At 35.9% G+C, this 17,379-nt stretch overlaps 1 protein-coding gene across 2 annotated transcripts in view; it reads right to left on the bottom strand.

Annotated features, from left to right (window-relative positions):
- PTPRN2 (protein tyrosine phosphatase receptor type N2) overlaps nucleotides 1-17,379 on the bottom strand; it is a 644,732-nt gene that overhangs the window by 354,235 nt on the left and 273,118 nt on the right. For both annotated transcript variants that reach the window (XM_068673455.1, XM_068673456.1), the window contains exon 10: nucleotides 16,719-16,805. In XM_068673455.1, the coding sequence (XP_068529556.1) occupies nucleotides 16,719-16,805 (87 nt within the window). The remainder of the gene's footprint in view (nucleotides 1-16,718; nucleotides 16,806-17,379) is intronic.

Raw genomic sequence — 17,379 nt, forward strand, 5'->3', positions numbered from 1 at the left:
GAACTTTTTAGGTGTAGCCTGATGGTCTTTTATGGCTTAAAAACCTATGAGGCATTACAGAGCACAGTACTAATTAACTAGATGAAGAATGGCATAGTAAGGTATTCAGGGTTTCAAAAAAATATTCATTGTGTGTTTTTGCAGAAAAATAAATCCATATACGTAATGTTGCATTCATTCTCCACCCATCCCAATAATATCCAACCTATATGCACATCTGATAAAAGGAATAAAGAACTTTCAGTTGTCATATTATGCTAAAGTACATATGTATGAAAATCGTAAGAAAAATGTAAACACATAACTATAGTAAAAGTCTTTTAAAGAAAATTTCCAGTTAATAAGCCACAGTAGAAAATATAATGTCAATTCAGAGGAGCACAGTGCAAGGGCTGAACAAACAAGAAAACTGGCATGTGATAAATGTTTACATGCATAACGTGTTTTGTGTGAGTGCCTAAGTTTTTATTACTCACACAATCAGTGAGAAGAATTACATTTATACTATGAATAATACCTGCTTCATGTGTTTCAGTGGTTAAGCACATTGTCAGGAGCCATACATGTAAAATGCTTTGACCTACTATAGCTGTGGCTTATGAGAGAATGAAATCTGAAAAATTGCTACATAGAAGAAGTTGAAAAATATTTTTGCTGCAGGGCTTGAAATGAAGTATTAAATTATTCTTTTACTACCATTCTGCATTTGTATTTTGAACTCATACAACTGAGAGCAGTTAATGAAGTGCATTTAATTGCATCACATACATCCTAGACAGCAATACCTTTAAACTTTTTAAATTTTAGGCTGAAGAAAACTATTATTGATTGTAAGACTTGGCTTTGAGGTCACAGAGGGATTCAAAGTAATACTAAGGAGCATCCTTTGAATCTTTGAATCTTTTACTGGCAGAGCCTGTCCTGTGCACGTTCTATTCCACAGTTAACAGGAACTGTCATTAATCAATCATTTTTCTTTAAATACTCTTCTGGGTGGTAGAAAAATAAAGTAGAGATTCTATTGCTGAAGGAAACTCCAGATGTCAAGTCATTAATGTGCAAGAAATGTATTTTAATAATGTTAGATAATTATAAAGCATTTGTCAGCATCATTTAAATAGTACGTTCAGCTATAATACTCAACAATTGCAATGTATATCTTACTTAAGATACATAAACTTCTTTAAAAAATTCAGGCCATTCCCCGATTCCATTACTAACACAATCTAAGACAATCTAACTAAGACAATCAACCACAACAGACACCTGGGAGTCTTACGATACCATGCACTGAGTATAACCAGCCTTTCACTGTCCTTCTTTCTGTATTCCCAGCCCAAGAGAAATGATGATTCCTCTCTGGCTGTTCAGACACTTAGAGTGTAATTAGCAATCTGCTTCAAATAAAAGCAGGCAACAACCCAGTACACAGCTGTCCCATGACAAGGACTGTGTAAACAAACAACTTCAGATATTCCTTCCAAATTATCATAGAATCACAAAATCACAGGATGGTTAGGGTTGGAAGGGACCTTAAAGACCATTAAATCCCACCCCCTGCCATGGGCAGGGCTCCCTTCCACCAGCCCAGGCTGCCCCCAGCCCCATCCAACCTGGCCTTGGGCACTGCCAGGGATGGGGCAGCCACAGCTACTCTGGGCAGCCTGGGTCAGGGCCTCACCACTCTCTGAGTGAAGAATTTCCTCTTAATGTCTAATCTAAACCTACCCTGTTTTAGTTTAAAGCTCTTACTCCTTGTCCTGTCACCACACCCCCTGAGAAAGAGTCCCTTCCCAGCTTTCCTGTAGGCCCCCTTCAGGTACTGGCAGGCCACTGTAAGGTCTCTCTGGGGCCTTCGCCTCTCCAGGCTGAACAACTCCAACTCCCTCAGCACGTCTTCATAGGAGAGGTGCTCCAGCTCTCTGAGCATCTTTGTGATCCTCCTCTGGACCCACTCAAACAGGTCCACATCTTTCTAGTGCTGAGGGCCCCAAACCTGAACGTGTGAAAGCTACACCACGTATTCCATTATAGTCAAGAGCCTGGAATTGATGCCAGCTTTCAAGCATGATGGCTTTATCTGCAAAGACACAAAATGTTTCCTCCACTCCTCCAACTGCCTGAGTTTTTTGCTTCTGTCTCTGGTCCAGATCTCATTCATTCCTCAGTTGTGCACTGCAGCTCACTGCAGCTATGCACTTAGCAGCATCATTAAAACCATACAGATTAAAACTGGATTCTTTCACATATCCAGCTCCAGCAGGGATTTTGGACAAGCAAGCCCTGTTGCTGCAGCTCCAGGGACCATTACAATTCTCCAGTAACTCTACCTGGGTAAGCCGGGAGCACACCAGGACCCAGTGTAGCTGAAGTCTGCCCATGTAAGCACTGCCACAGGCACTGGCAATGCTCTTTATGTGCTTATGGAGAGAATGTAGGTAAAGAGAGGAAAAACAGGGTGGGATAAAAATTCCTTATGGGACAGGGAAGATATTAGTTAATAACCATCCTTTTTTTTGCGGGAAAGAAGGAATCAGAATAATTCTAAATGCCCATTCTTACAATCTTGAGAGGGATACTGTTTTTCTCCACTGTAATAATTGAATATTTGAATATAAGGAATTACTCGAGCACAACATAAGCCCAACTTCACTAAGAATATTTGCAAAATATAGAAAATAAAGCAGCTCCTGTCACAACTTTTTACATATTGGCATTCTGATGATTATTTAAAAGTAAACAAAAGACCTTGAAATTGTTTGGCCAAAATTGCATTTCTGCTAGATGTTTTGGGAACTGACTGCTTGAGGAGCTCATAAAATGAGATTTTTCTCATGGGGGGCTTCTGGCAAAAGCACTCAATAAATAAACATTTCAATAACAATAGATGCCCTCTGGGGAATTCCTCATTGTTCATTATGTGTTGGACGAGAACATTTAAACAAAACCAGTAATTATTTGGCTGCAAAATATTTTTCAAAAAGACTCTTTAACAAGATGGTAACCTGCCTGAGAGAGGGTTCAAAGCTGTACAAAACGCACCCCTGGTACCTCCTAACCAGAAACTTTACGTTAGATAGGCAAGACTGCTTTCTCATGCAGCTGTCAAACCCTCTGCAGCCTAGCTAATATTAATGGCAATTGTCTTTACATCACTCTAAATACCGAGGCTTGCTGAAGTGCACACTAGCGTTTATGACCAGATGAATTGCAAACAAACCACTGCCACAAATCAAGGCTGGTGTGTCCCTGCTCAGTGGCAGGCAACATCACGCCAGTGTTCAGCCAGCCGTGCTCAGGAAAGCAACTGCAAATGTAAAACACACCTGAAACGTAAACTAAATCTAATACACGTGATGTAATGTTTCTTCTGCTCTAACCAAGAGATTAAAAGTGTTAGGTAGCAGCACCTTTAATCTAGAAAGACAATATTTTATATTACATTTTTTGTTTAACTTTTTTTTTTTTTTCCAAACAAGGTGTATGTTACTACAGTTACACCTATGTAAATGTGTAGTTGACTGTACTGACATGAATGAACTGAAACATACCTAAATAAGATTGTGAGTTTAGAAGGTATCTGGACTATATTATTATAACCGTACCTACCTTTTTTTTTTTTTTTTCAGAATACCATTTTATGATGTATTTTTGAATAAAGGTAAGCAACTCTGTTGCCAAGGCCAATAAATGGTGACTTCTCCCTGTGCAAAACGTAATGTCTGTTGCAATGACCTGCGAAATTTATTACTTGAAATTTACTGACTAATTACCCCCTCTGTTGGCTGTCACAACTTCTGCTTTTTTTTTTTTTTAATTTCAATAATGTTGCCTTCAGCCATAATAGTTTTTTTTTAACAAAGACATTCAAAGCATATTGCAAATTGTCACCCTTATGTGCTGTTGTCTTATATTCTGTTTACTAGAGATGAAATAATTACAGTGTTTATACCAAAATGACTTGAAGGTTGATTGCTGATTTAATAATATTCCCTCCCCTTGGGTTTATATTTCCCATCTGAAGGTGGGAGGGTGCACAACATGTACAGAAATAAACAATATTCTTTGTGTGAAATAGAAGTATTTCTTTTATTTAATTGTTTTACAGACTAACAACATTCTTATTCTATTTTGTCTGTCAGAAAATGAATGATCTGAATAAACAGAGCTGGAGCATGATCAATATGGCAAGGTCCGTATTACTTTCAAGCCTTTGGTTATAATTATATTTATGAATGACAGGGTTTGAATCTCCATAAATTATGTACCACGCTTTGCATGCCCATTCTTCTCCCTCATATGTGTGTACTACAATATCATATGAAAGGTTTACTGTGAAATACAGTCACAGTCTATCATACCCCCTAGTGGAAAAGGATTTGAGAAACAAGTGCCAACATGGTTATGTGTATTCTTGAAGATGAGACATAGAGCTGATGCCAGATGGAAATGAGTTGAGATTGCACCAGAGTTTTAAAAAATACAGTCAGAGTGCTATTTCTCAAGATTGGAGTCAGATGAGGGGATCAGGATTGGATACTGTCAACATTAAACATTCTCTTAATGACCCTATTTCGTAAAACAGAGCTTGCCGTAATAAAGCTTAGATTTGAAATTAGAGTCACCACTTGTCTATATGTTCATTTCAAAATCCTTTAATCTCTGGGGGTTAAGAAAAGCAATTAGTAATGCTCCAGAGGCTTGTGCAAAGTAAATTTTATAGCAGCAAAGGTAATTGTCTCAGGAAATGTTTGGTGGGCTTGAACTAATGACTTGCAATGTGTACACATTTCTGTGCTTCCCGTGTTTAGGAATTTGAAGTTTTATGTCCATTGTTTATATTGCACCAAAACCTCCTTTTCACCTTCTCAATTTTGGAAAAATTAAAATGGTCACACTTATGTAAGTGGGTTACATACTTCACGTATTGGTTATAAACATATTTATGTCAAATCAGATTGACAGAAAAAAGCTCATGATTAACAGAGGCACTTTCGTAATACAGTATGTTTGAATAACATGATTTACAGAGCAAGACAAAGGCAGAGCAGTGCAGCTGGTCATCCTTATATAATACATAGAGGGATTAAAAAGTGCACTCATGCTATTTTGGGCTCCTTCTGTTATTCAATCTAGCTATAAACTCATCAGTCACTTGATTCAGGTCTCGCCGATATTTTTGACCAGAACTTTTGACCAACATTTATTTTGTGGATCATTGCTTCACATTCTATTTATATTATGTAAGCATGTACTGACTAAAACTCAAACATTCCAGAAACCAGTGAAGAATGCATTGTAAAGAATGTATTGTTAAAACCTGTGAAGAATGTATTCTACAAAATAACTTCCCCGAACTGTTGACTAACATATATTGATCATCACCTAGATATATTACTAAAAAAAAAATAAAAATTAAAATTAGAAAACCCTCATCTTTAATACCTTTACTTTTAAAAAGTTTGCCTAATTTTCTTTCTGAATGGATCAAAAGTCAATATACAGCCATATCTATTCTCACATTTCTGCTTACATGTATATATTATGCACATGTGTTACAGACAATAATCAATTAAAAATTTTTTTCCTATTACAGCGAATTGAGCTTCTTGTGTCTTTCCAGTTCTTGGAGATGGAAACTCTTAAACTGCAGAATGGCACAGTGCTCCACAACATGGCACAGTGCTCCACAACATGCTGCATTATTGCCCCAAATACATTTTCTTAACTATTCATATTTATATCATCATATTCTAAGTATGCATTTGCAACACTGTCTGCAGAAATATGGAAATATGTTCTTGTATTCAACTTGCAGCTAGCATAGAGAGAGAAAGTTAAAGAAGATTATGTTGTATCAACACCTGACAATGGCCAAGTACTAAAGAAGAAAAAGCAAAATCTCTGCTACAGGAAAGACACTAATTGCTGTTCTTACCAATTCACCAGTTAGTGGATTACTTTCTATTATCAATTACATTTCAGCAGAATAATATAAACCATGCAGCTGGGTGTGGTGGATTCAGCAGACAGATTAGAAAGATCAGATAGATTGACAGTTTGCAAGCAATCACATCTTGCAAATGTAACTACATGGAAACCAAACTTATGGCTGGATTTGATGGTTGCAGCTCAGATTTACCTCTGTAAGCTCCATATACATGTACAGCTATCATAAATCAGGTAATTATCTGGACACCTTGTACTGCCCTCTTCTCTTCCCCTGAAATTATTCTCCATGAAGTCACCCTGCTGCACTGATCTCACTGATTCTCATGCTGTGTTTTGGAGTTTTGATAAAAACAGTACTGATAATTCACTGATATTTTTAGTTCTTGCAGAGCAGCGTTCACACAGAGCCAAGGACTTTTCAGCTTCTCTTGTTGCCCTGCCAGCGAGGAGGCTGGGGGTGCACTAGAGACTGTGAGGGGACACAGCCAAGACAGCTGACCTAAACTGGGCAAAGAGATGATGTCCCATACCATGTGGCATCATGTTCAGCAATAAAAGATGGGGGAAAAAAGGAGGAAGGGGGAGGATGTTCAGAGTGCTGGCATTTGTCTTCCCAAGAAATCATTGTATATGATGACCTCCTTTCCTGGAGGTGGCTGAATGCTGCCTGCTGATGGCAAGTGGTGATCATTCCTTGTTTTGTTTTGATTGCACACACAGCTTTTGTTTTACCTAGTAAAATGCCTTTATCTCAACCCATGCGTTCTCACACTTCTACCTTTCCAATTCTCTCCCACATCACACATGGGGAGAGTGAGCTAGCTGCTGTGTGGTGCTCAGCTGCCTGCCAGGGTTAAACCACAACACTCTCTTTGCTTCTTGAGGCTTCCTGCTTGTGTTTGAGTTTGTCTAGGAGCTCATTGCTCCTCCGTGCAGAACACCTGGCATTTTTGCCTGACTTCAATTTTTTCAAATCATTTTTTTTTCTAAATACACGAATGCTCATTTACAATGCAAAAGACGATGAAGGGGTATTTTAAAGATTTTACAATTCAATTCATCTAAGGTGAAGATTTTTTGCTAAGCTGACAATTTAAATGATTTAAAAAATGGACAACACTCAATTTAGAGATTGAAGCTATACTCAGTTTTTCCTATTTTTATTCTTCACAAAATGCAACCTCTGATGATTACTCAAGATCTATGAATAATTTGCAGAGTTTTAAAATAATTTTTCTATTAATCTGTCACAAACCATGAAATTTGACACTTTCACCACGCTGAGTACATGAAAGTTGCCAGCTTTGCCTGCAATGCAAATAAGGTTCTTAATTACAGTATTTAAAGGAACAAAACATACAAGTGCTATATTTTTTTTTTACAGAAAAAGACTGTTTGGACCCTTGGAGAGTGGGAAAATGATCTAAAAATACTGCTTGAATGATGTACAGTGATTTTTTTTTCCCCCTCCATTGGTTAAGCTAAATAATAATAAATTTATGTCATTAAAAATTATATATATAATTGTATTCTATTTATACTTCCATTCATTATACCTTTTGGTGGTCTGGCTAGTATGCAGCAGTCTTAGGTTTTCAATGTATTTTGCTGACATCAGGCCTACTTATCTTTAGCACACCTGTGTTAACGGTGTCTTGAACTCACATGTAAAATCTGTCTTCTGTACTGATAGTCTCCCTTCCCTCAGTTTGCACAAGTGACTTTTATTCGTAGTATCATAGAATGGCTTGGGTTAGAAGGGACCTTAAAGATCATTTATCTCCAACGCCCTGCCATAGGCAAGGATGCCACCCATTAGATCAGGTTGGCCAGGGCCCCATCCAGCCTGGCCTTGAACACCTCCAGGGATGGGGCATCCACAACATTTCTGGGAAACCTGTGCCAGTGCTTCACTACCCTTACAGTGAAGAACTTCCTCCTAATGTCTAATCTAAATCTATCCTCTTTTAGTTTAAGACCATTCCCCCTTGTACCATCACTATCTACCCGCATAAAGAGTCCTTCTCCATCTTTTTTATAAGACTCTTTTAAGCAATAGACCCTTTTAACTTCAATAGGAGCCTGAGAGGCCACAAATTTCTTTGATTGATTAGACAGCACAACAGAAGACCAAAGAAAACAAACTTAACTACAGCCTCAATTTAAAAATCTTTGAAACTTTGAGCTAGAGTGCTACTGTGTCCTACTGCTTGCCCTCTCAAGAACCTGTTGGCTTCTCCTTTAGTTCTGAGACGACCACCTAGAAGATTTGATCTTGGGATTCCTCCACCAGCTGTGAAAGAGAGACATTTGGCATCAACCTAATTCCTTTAGAAAGGAGGCACTTAAGGGGAAATTATTGGGATCTTTCAGTCACACCTGCAAAAGTGCATTCATTCCCACTGCATTTATGATTTCTAGGGAATACAAACTTTTTCTAGGTAGGTTGTGGTGCAGCTCATGGGTTTGGATACAAAATATTTACTGGCTAGGTGTTAAATAGAAAATGTGAAAAAGAATGATTTATCTATTCAGCATGGCCAGCAGGTCTGCAATATTTATTTTATTCATCTACCCATACATAAGTTAATGGAGAGAGAGAAAAGGAGAGAGAAAAGGAGATCAAGAAGCCAAGGGAGAGAGGATCAAGAAAGTCATAATTTGTATATTTCTTCATTTCGTATATTTTTAATGAATTATTCTTTTAAACAAATCTTTCAAAGAATCTTTTCTTAAAATATATATAACCAGTTTCCCTACATGATAATCTTTTTCCATTTCTAATATTGGTTGTGCTATATGTAAAGCAAGTTTTAGTTCAAGAGTGAGAATCACAGTTCTATGTTTCTATTCTCATATCTGTCACCAAGTTCTGTACCATTTGGGGGAATATCAAGAAAACTGTCTTGAGTTTCAATTTACCCATCTGTAGAATGGAAATAATTACATGTTAATATGTGAAATGTTATAGAAATTCAACGGAATGGCACATATTCAGTGTCTTGCTTCAGACAAAGCAGTTTATCCACCATAGCATATTATATTATGGAATTTAATTTTGTTTAAAAAATGGATATGATGTACAGACAGTAATATAGAGAGAAAGCAGAGAAAGAAGAGGTTAAAAATTGATAAACCTTAGAAGCTCACTTATCCATAAAAAAAACTTCTCTTGAGTAGAGACCTATGAGTACATGGATCTGTATCTATAACATGGGATTTCATTCTCCTTTTGATTACAAAGGTACAAATCCTCTGATTTAATTAGATTAAATGTTGTAATGGAAAGCCAAACTTCCTACATTTTTATTTATAAGAGTCTCTGTAGATTTTTATGGTCTTTCTATTTTGTCACCTAGAATTCATAAAATGCTGCAGGCCAAAGTCCTTCTTGTTATTTTAATATATTTTTATATTTTTCTAGCAGGAAAGTTACAGTGGAGAAGGCAAAATGATCTTGGTTATATGCACATTTATTAAAGAAAAGCACACAAAATATATTATACCTCAGGGGAAAAAGCCACAAGACTAATGTATTGCTAAGGCTGAGAAATCACTCATTTTTAAGTAAAGGAATGCAGAGTTGAAACTTCCACCTTATTTTTGTTTCCTTATCCTCATTTCTTTAAAAATTGATGCATCTTTATATTATAAATTAGTTGTCAAATAAGACAATATGTACCAGAAAACACAATGTAATTTCTTATAAAAGCCTGCATGCAATGAGTTACAGCAGTACATTTTTCAGACAATTTGTTTTCCAGACTCATTAAATCTGTAGAAGAAGTCAAGTTTGAATAAAAGTGGTACCATTATTTCTGAGTTATGCTTTTATAACATTTTAAACAAGATTATGCCAAATAGCCTTAGTCTGTTGGTTTGCTATTTAAAATCAAGGAATAGATGACAAATATTTTTCAACTTTTTTAAAAGGTATTTGTTTATTGAAACCAAGCATAGTAGAGTTCAAACTGGAATAAAAATGTTGCTTAATATCTGGACAGTAAATGCAATGCAATGCAGATAAAAATTCAATCTATTGCTAGGCTATGGTGCTGTATATTACAGCACCATAAGGAGAACAGCATGGACTGTATGTTTTTTCTTTAAAAGCACAATATTTTGAAAATTTCTCTCAGTAGTAAATCTAAATGTTATAGATGGCAGAATCTGCCAATCTAGCAAAAAAAAAAAAAAAAAAAAAAACAACAACAAAAAAAAAACTTTGCAAGAAGATTCACCTACAGGTGTCCAACAAAAAGGAAAAAATTAATCATACTTAATCATGGAAAAATGAATAATTGCACTTCCACAGTAGAGTGAAGTTTACATGTTACAGGTTGATACCAAAAGAGAAAGAAACTGAAGAAGACATTGTACTGCCTGTCCCACTACAGATCACCAGGTTAAATAAGCCTCCATCACACTATCCTGCCTTTTAAGCTACCGAGCTACCGACAATTTCCTGAGATGTTCACATTTAGAGTGTACATATACCAAATGTCATAATCCATCAGCATGATGAAGTGAAAATACCAAGTACCGTTCCAGTGTTTAGGTTCTGGATGACTGAATATGATTAACTGGCTGATTGAGTTTTTCAGGTGTTAGAAAAATATGACAAACAATGAACAAAACCTATACAGCACAATTAGGACACTACAGCCAATGCACATGTTCATAAGAGGTGAGGCTGGGATCTCCACTCATCAGTGTGACTACTCAACACTTCTGATTTGAACACATTTAAAGCTTTTCCGAACTTTCACCACTTAGTTTGATTTTCAAAGACCTTCCTCAGTCCAAGTTCTTTTTACAGGGATGGTTCGCTGGCTTTTCAGATTGTATTATTCCAGCCCAACCGTTCCAGACCTTCCTAAGAACAAAGATAAAGATAGGTACTGTTTGGCTATGTGAGACCTTTTCTTTGAATAGTGGAAAGTGTTTCTAATCACACTACTTGGAAAGAGATTTTAAGTATATCAAGAATGTGTTCACAGCTGCCCTCATGATGACGACCCAAATTCAATCTTTTGTTAGATCACTGCTTATATAGAATACTTAAAAACATAGTTGATGCTAAGGACATGCCAGAGTATAAAAGGAAAACTCAATCTTGACTTATTTTGTATCTACAGATGCTCAATCTTGACTTATTTTGTATCTACAGATGCAGCTTTTCTCTTCAAAGTGGTGTTTTGTTGTTGTCGTTGCTGTTGTTGTTCTATGTTGTTTTCCAGTAATATTCCTAATGAATGGTGGTCAAGTGCAAGAGAAAAAAAAAAAATATATATATATATTTCAAGGGGCCTCAATGTCATTGCTGGCAGACCTCAGGTAGTATTTTGCAAACCAGGCATGGTACTACAAGGACATAAAGGTCTATCATTATCTTGAAGTCTGCTGGTACCACCCGGTTCTGCTTCAGATTCAGATTCAGATTCAGTTCATTTGAAGCCAAGTCATTTCAGGCATATTTTTTTTTTTTTTATGGAAGCAGGTAGCATTGTCTAAATTGACAGCTGACTTCTGGGACTGCTGAGCACTTAGAATGGTAACTGAAGGCAACGGGACTTGTGTCTCAACATGTGAAGATCTTCACAGAAGAGGCTGTATAAACCACACTCAAAGCCATTGGACTGGACACCTTGAATTAGTAGATACTATGACATTAATCTTTTCATGCATAAATGCCAGCTCTGTATGGTCCTTATAATACACCATATCTCGTGTGAGCTAAGTGTATCAATTTATGTTAGTCAAACATTTTGATAGCCTTGTAAAAAGCACCATAGGAAAACAAACCAAACCAACCAACCAACCAAAACAGAACAAAAAAACAACAAGCAGAAATGGGTTTTCTGACCTCAGAGCAGGATTTGAATAATGTGCAGTAAATAAAGCCTGAAGCCACACATTGAACAATGAGGATAAAATGGAACACTGAAGATCTGCTCATTAACTGAGCATTTTATTTCCTGCATATGGAGTAAGACAGAGGTCTGTTAAAAAAAAAAAAAAAAAAAAAAAAAGGTATTTTAAGGCTATATCATAATTAGTGATTATTGAAAGACTGGTATTATTTTTGGTCAGCTGAAAAAAAAAAACAAAAACACAACAAACAAAACAATCACTTGAGTTCAGTCCGAAATCAATGTTTTTGTTTATTTTGCATTTGCCTTATAAGCCAAACATAATTAAATTTTGAAATGAGTCATTACCTTGAACTGAAAAATTATAGCATTTTACTTTCAAAATGTCAAACCACACTGCTGTGGCTGCTAGAAATTTTGAAAGGTGTTTGTCAGCTTAAGCTTCCATATAGTTTTCATACATAGCTTCAGTTAACCTGAATTTTCATTTGTCATGGAATACACTATTCAGCTAAAACACTGAGTTCATCTCTAGTCTCAGTGTGGATGGGGGAAACAATCAGGTGAAAGCCGAACAACCAACTTGAGGCTTCTGAGTTTGAGCTTTAGACACTAAAAGCTTGGTGAGGGGTTCTCTTAACTTCGCCTTGGATATGGATTGACATACATTTGCCTTGACACACATGCAAACTGTACATGATAAGGAATATATTGGTTAAATTTTATGACTTTGCAATCCAGTTCATATTAGATAATTAGAATGGTCTTTCAAAATCTATTTACATTAGCGCTTGAAATTTAGCATAAGCATCCTGTTCATCCCCAAAATTACATACATAGATTATATGCTCATATAGACAATTACTGTTACACTCCAAAACAATGGTAGCAGATAAATATTAATATTTTTATGGAAGGAATACAGGATGTTCTACTACAGGTTTTCCATTGAAAAATTATGGCACACTTTGTCAAGTTATCACCTCTCCTGGAAGGACAGTTCTTTGAGTCCATTAAGATGTACAGATGGAGGAAGCCAAAGCAGTAGAACAAGATTGGAAAATAGAGACATGGACAGTAAGAGATCTTCAATAACAATAGGGAAAATCATATAAGTCTAAAGAGAGAAATAATAAGGAAAAGAAAAATAATACAGTATTACTGCAACATTCATCAAAGGATGAAATATTCAGCAGAAAATTTCACTTTTAGCTGGAGGCTGAGAATGCTGAGAATGGTAGGATGTACACTCTGAAATACTATGACATCTGAATAATGTGCTTTCTTTCTATGTAAAGGTATTCTGATAAGTTGAGCTGAACCCCTCCCATTAGCAATGTTCACAGTAAATATCCCAAGTATAAGAACATTACATAAGAGCATAACAATGATTTATATTTCTCAGAGAACCCAAAGAAGTCATATATGTTCTAACCCAGTGTCTTTGATTTCCACTACCTTCACAGTTGAGCTACCAGATTTCAGTAGTTTTATTATATTTGGACTTTTGTTGACAATCTCTTTTGTTTGTAAGTTTATTCTATAATGTGTGAAGAACTGTAATTACAGGAAGAAGGTCAATGTTGCAGATTGCAGTGGTAAAATTATTTTTTAAATAAATACAAACTCTCCTAGTACTACCACCCATCTGACTTCAATCCATGATACCAGTCCAACAATCAATCACCAGAGGCATTGGACACCCATAATTAGATTTTAAAATCATAACTATAGTCATTTTACGTCTGCTTGCATAATTACATCAGCATGCTAATATCCTTTTAATGGTCTCTAATGATGTAATAAGAAATAATGGAATTTATTTGACAGCTACATAACCATTAACAAAACATATTAAGCATAACTATTACTTCCATAAAGATTCAGGCTGTATCCAAAAGTGACAGCTAGCATGTTGGATCTTTTCTTCAATGTTGAAGTATTTCTAATTATGTATTCTCCAAATCTATTCCCAATCATCTGCTTCACAGGGTGAGCAAAGTTTATGTCAATGCAAACTTGACAACAAACCAACTGTAGAAGTGGACTGAACGCTCTGGGAGCCAAGCCTGAGGCTACACTGTGAATTGCAGTCCATCGGTTAAAGTTGGCAGGATTGTGAAAGAGAAGATAAGATAAGCTGATTACTACCATGCATCAACTAAAATCAAGAACTAACACGGGAATCGGTAGAAACCCATGGCAAAAGCTACTGTTCACTTAGCCAAACTCCAAGGCAAATGAAAAAAAATAAATATATATATATATAGGGAAGAATGAAAGATATTTGCAGACAAAACTAAGTAAATGCTGTAATGTATTTGCAAAGCAGTACATTTTAAATCACTTTTTTTTTTTTTCCAGAGAAAAGGACAAGAACATTTTATTTGAGAATTTAAAGAACCTTAAAAGAACGTAACACTTTAAAATAACTCATCCTCTGCCCTCAGTTCTTCGTACACTATTACTATTGATTGCTTTGTTTGTACTCTGAAATTAATGAGAACTCTGGTTCCCATTAAAATTTCTTTAATCTGAAATCTTTGGAATAGTCTAAAATATTCAGCCCTATATTGTCTTTTCCTTTTGAGAATCCTGAATTCCTGGAAGACTAAGAGAGTTGAAAATTTTAATCCAAGTTCATGCTCAGGTCAGAGTTCCAACTAAAATAGTTTATTTTCCCATTTCCGCTATAAATCTTTGGTCTCAAGCTTATTGATATATATATATTTTTTTTTTTTTTTTTTTTTTTTTTTTTTTTTTATGAATCTCTGAGAAAAAGAAAGCTAAGAAAATAAAATATTTCCTGAGAGGTCTCATTCTCATCCTTCAACATGTCAAAGATGGATAAGGAATAACCATGACATCAAGTCTTTCCTGAAACCCCTCTACATGAGGCCATTCAGAAGGTAACCAGAGCCTTCAAGTAAATACAGTTTTCCAATAATGGATGATGATGAAAGAACAAATCCAAAAAGCGTTTATTCTTTTCTTGGTGAAGCCTTTTTCTAAAACTTTGAGTTCTACTCTATCTGCTGTCTAGCTCCACGTTTCTGTAGCACTTCAGGGGTTTAACCTGAGTCAAAGCACCTAATTTTCTTGAGTAAATACCATTTGTTTTGGACAAATTCTTCCCTTACTTGGGATTTGAGATAACCTTTTGTAGATACATAAAAACCAATGAAAGCTTTGTGCTGATAGACAGAATACTCCTGTCCCGTTTGGAATTATCACCGTTTTAACACGATTTTAAAATACTGACCATACTATACCAGTAATTTTGGTACTGTCTTATGACTGTATGTTAATGGATGCAAAATAAGCAGCTTCCCTAAAGTCACATATTAAAGAAAAGAAAAAGATTTTTCAGAGCTTTCTATTTCACTGGAGGGATATTTTCCATTAGAGAATGAATCTACAGCTTGCCAATTGCAATGCTGTTGTGATTTATCAAATAAAAAAAATAACCAAAAGGCTTTATGCTAACAATTAGAAAGGTAGGTGAAAGTGCTCTTGTATGGTAAATGAATGAAGTTAATGAAGCAGAACCCATTGATTCCAGCAGAGAACTTGTTCCATGGAATTATCCCTTTAAATGTACAGCAGACATTGATTTATCTGCTACTATTCAAATTCAAGGTTGCAAATTCTTTTTATAAGGAAAGCCATAAAATATTGTCATTTTTTGTAATTACAAAACTCAGTTTTCATAAAAAGTACATTTCGTAAAATACAAGTAAAAAGTCATTCAACGATGTAAAGAATAGCTCAAAAAAAAAAAAAAAAAAAAAAAAAAAGGGTATTTTCCTTCTAAACAACTAGACTTTATATGCCTTGTATTTGTCAGATTTCTAAAATGATTCTTACCAGTAATCTATTTCCCACCATATATTCAGATATAGAAGGGGTAGATTTTTTTTTTCCTGATTAATAATAAACTCTTCCAGCAAAGATGCAACATCTTCAGACTACTGCTTAAAACATAGCATTAAATGATGAATTATATTAACTGGAGATGAAGGTTAAGCAAAAGCACAAGTAAGGCTGAGAAAGATAATGCCTTTCAGCAACACGACTCATGGGGAAAAGCAAGCAACCCCAAACACTCTGAAACAGGCAGAAATTGGATGTTACACAAACATTGGTCATTTTCTGCGAGCCAAGTTATGACTTCTTTTCTAGCAAGCTGTCACAAGCCACCCACAGCTGACCCTTCTTTTCTGTTACTTCTCTATCAAACTAGTTTTACTTTCTGTTTTATGAAGGAAGGAGTAAAATTTTGCAAAGTAAATGCTCCTACCAAAATGTTTGAAGAAAATCCCAATCTAAATTTTTTTTACCAGACATGGTAAATCATAAGCTCGTAGCTTAGGTGATTAACATGCAGAACATTTATCAGGACAGATAATATGAAGAAAAAAGGGTTCTCAGCATAGCTGAACTCCCTGTGACTTGTTAAATGAGTAGCTGTCCAGGAGGCATGACCTGTTGTGCCACATGCCAGACTGAAATCCAGGGACTGAAGTTCTTCTCCATCTGTTGGGAACAACCCATGTTGTTTCCCTGTCAGCAACACTAGGTATGATGACCCTTCACAATACTTGCCTTACCCAGATCCTGTTAAATAAGATAGTAATATTTTTACAGCACTTTGAATAGACTGTTTTTCCCTGTGGGAGCATAGGGTTATTTCAGTCTTTATAATGTTTATTAAATAATTTGTTTCTAACTGTGTGTAGGAGACATTATAAAAATCATCACAATATTCTTTTTTTCTCTCACATGCTCTCACTAATTTTGACATTAAAGAGTAGATATTTCCTTGTAAGACAAACCATTCAAAAACAATAAGAAAGCCAATAAAGTAAAAAGGGCCAAATTCCATGTACATACTTGACATCATCGAAGGCACTCATCTGCAGCTTCAGGAGATCTGCCACATCCTTTATTAACTCCAAGCCCTTTTCCACACTCAGGGGGCTGTTGAAAGGGAGCAAGAAAACAGACCGTTACGAAAATGGAACTCATCAATACTTGAGAGGCTAAAAGTCCCAAAAGAGTTATCACCTTGGCCTCTTAGAGCCTGAAAGCCACTACTAACTGTATTCCTGTCACATAGTGATCGTGATATCAAGGGAATTGGGATCAGGTGCTTCTTCAGGCATGATGAATCACCTGAATTTTCCAGCAATAAGACAAACAATAAGGTGTAAATGGAATTGTTAGGAAGTGTAATGGGCCCATGATGCAGCAACCAGTTCATCTCAGTCCTCAATAAAAAATGTAATAAAGTAAAAGGACAGAAAGAGAGAAAAGGATTGATGAGACAAGGAGGGAAACAAACAATGAAAGTCAAATTGCGGCTCAGTATCAAATGGACAAGGGAAAAGCATATTTTTAAATTCATTAGTTTTTAAAATGAATCTTTGCCCAGTGAAAGGATACAAAATTATTATGGATTTGAGAGTAAACAATGGAGCAAGGCACACAGTCCAGAGGACACTGATTAGATACATAGGATTTGGTTTGGTGTGTGTATGCACTGCTGACAGAA

Source organism: Anas acuta, chromosome 2 (genome assembly GCF_963932015.1).
Source record: "Anas acuta chromosome 2, bAnaAcu1.1, whole genome shotgun sequence".
Lineage (NCBI taxonomy): Eukaryota > Metazoa > Chordata > Aves > Anseriformes > Anatidae > Anas > Anas acuta.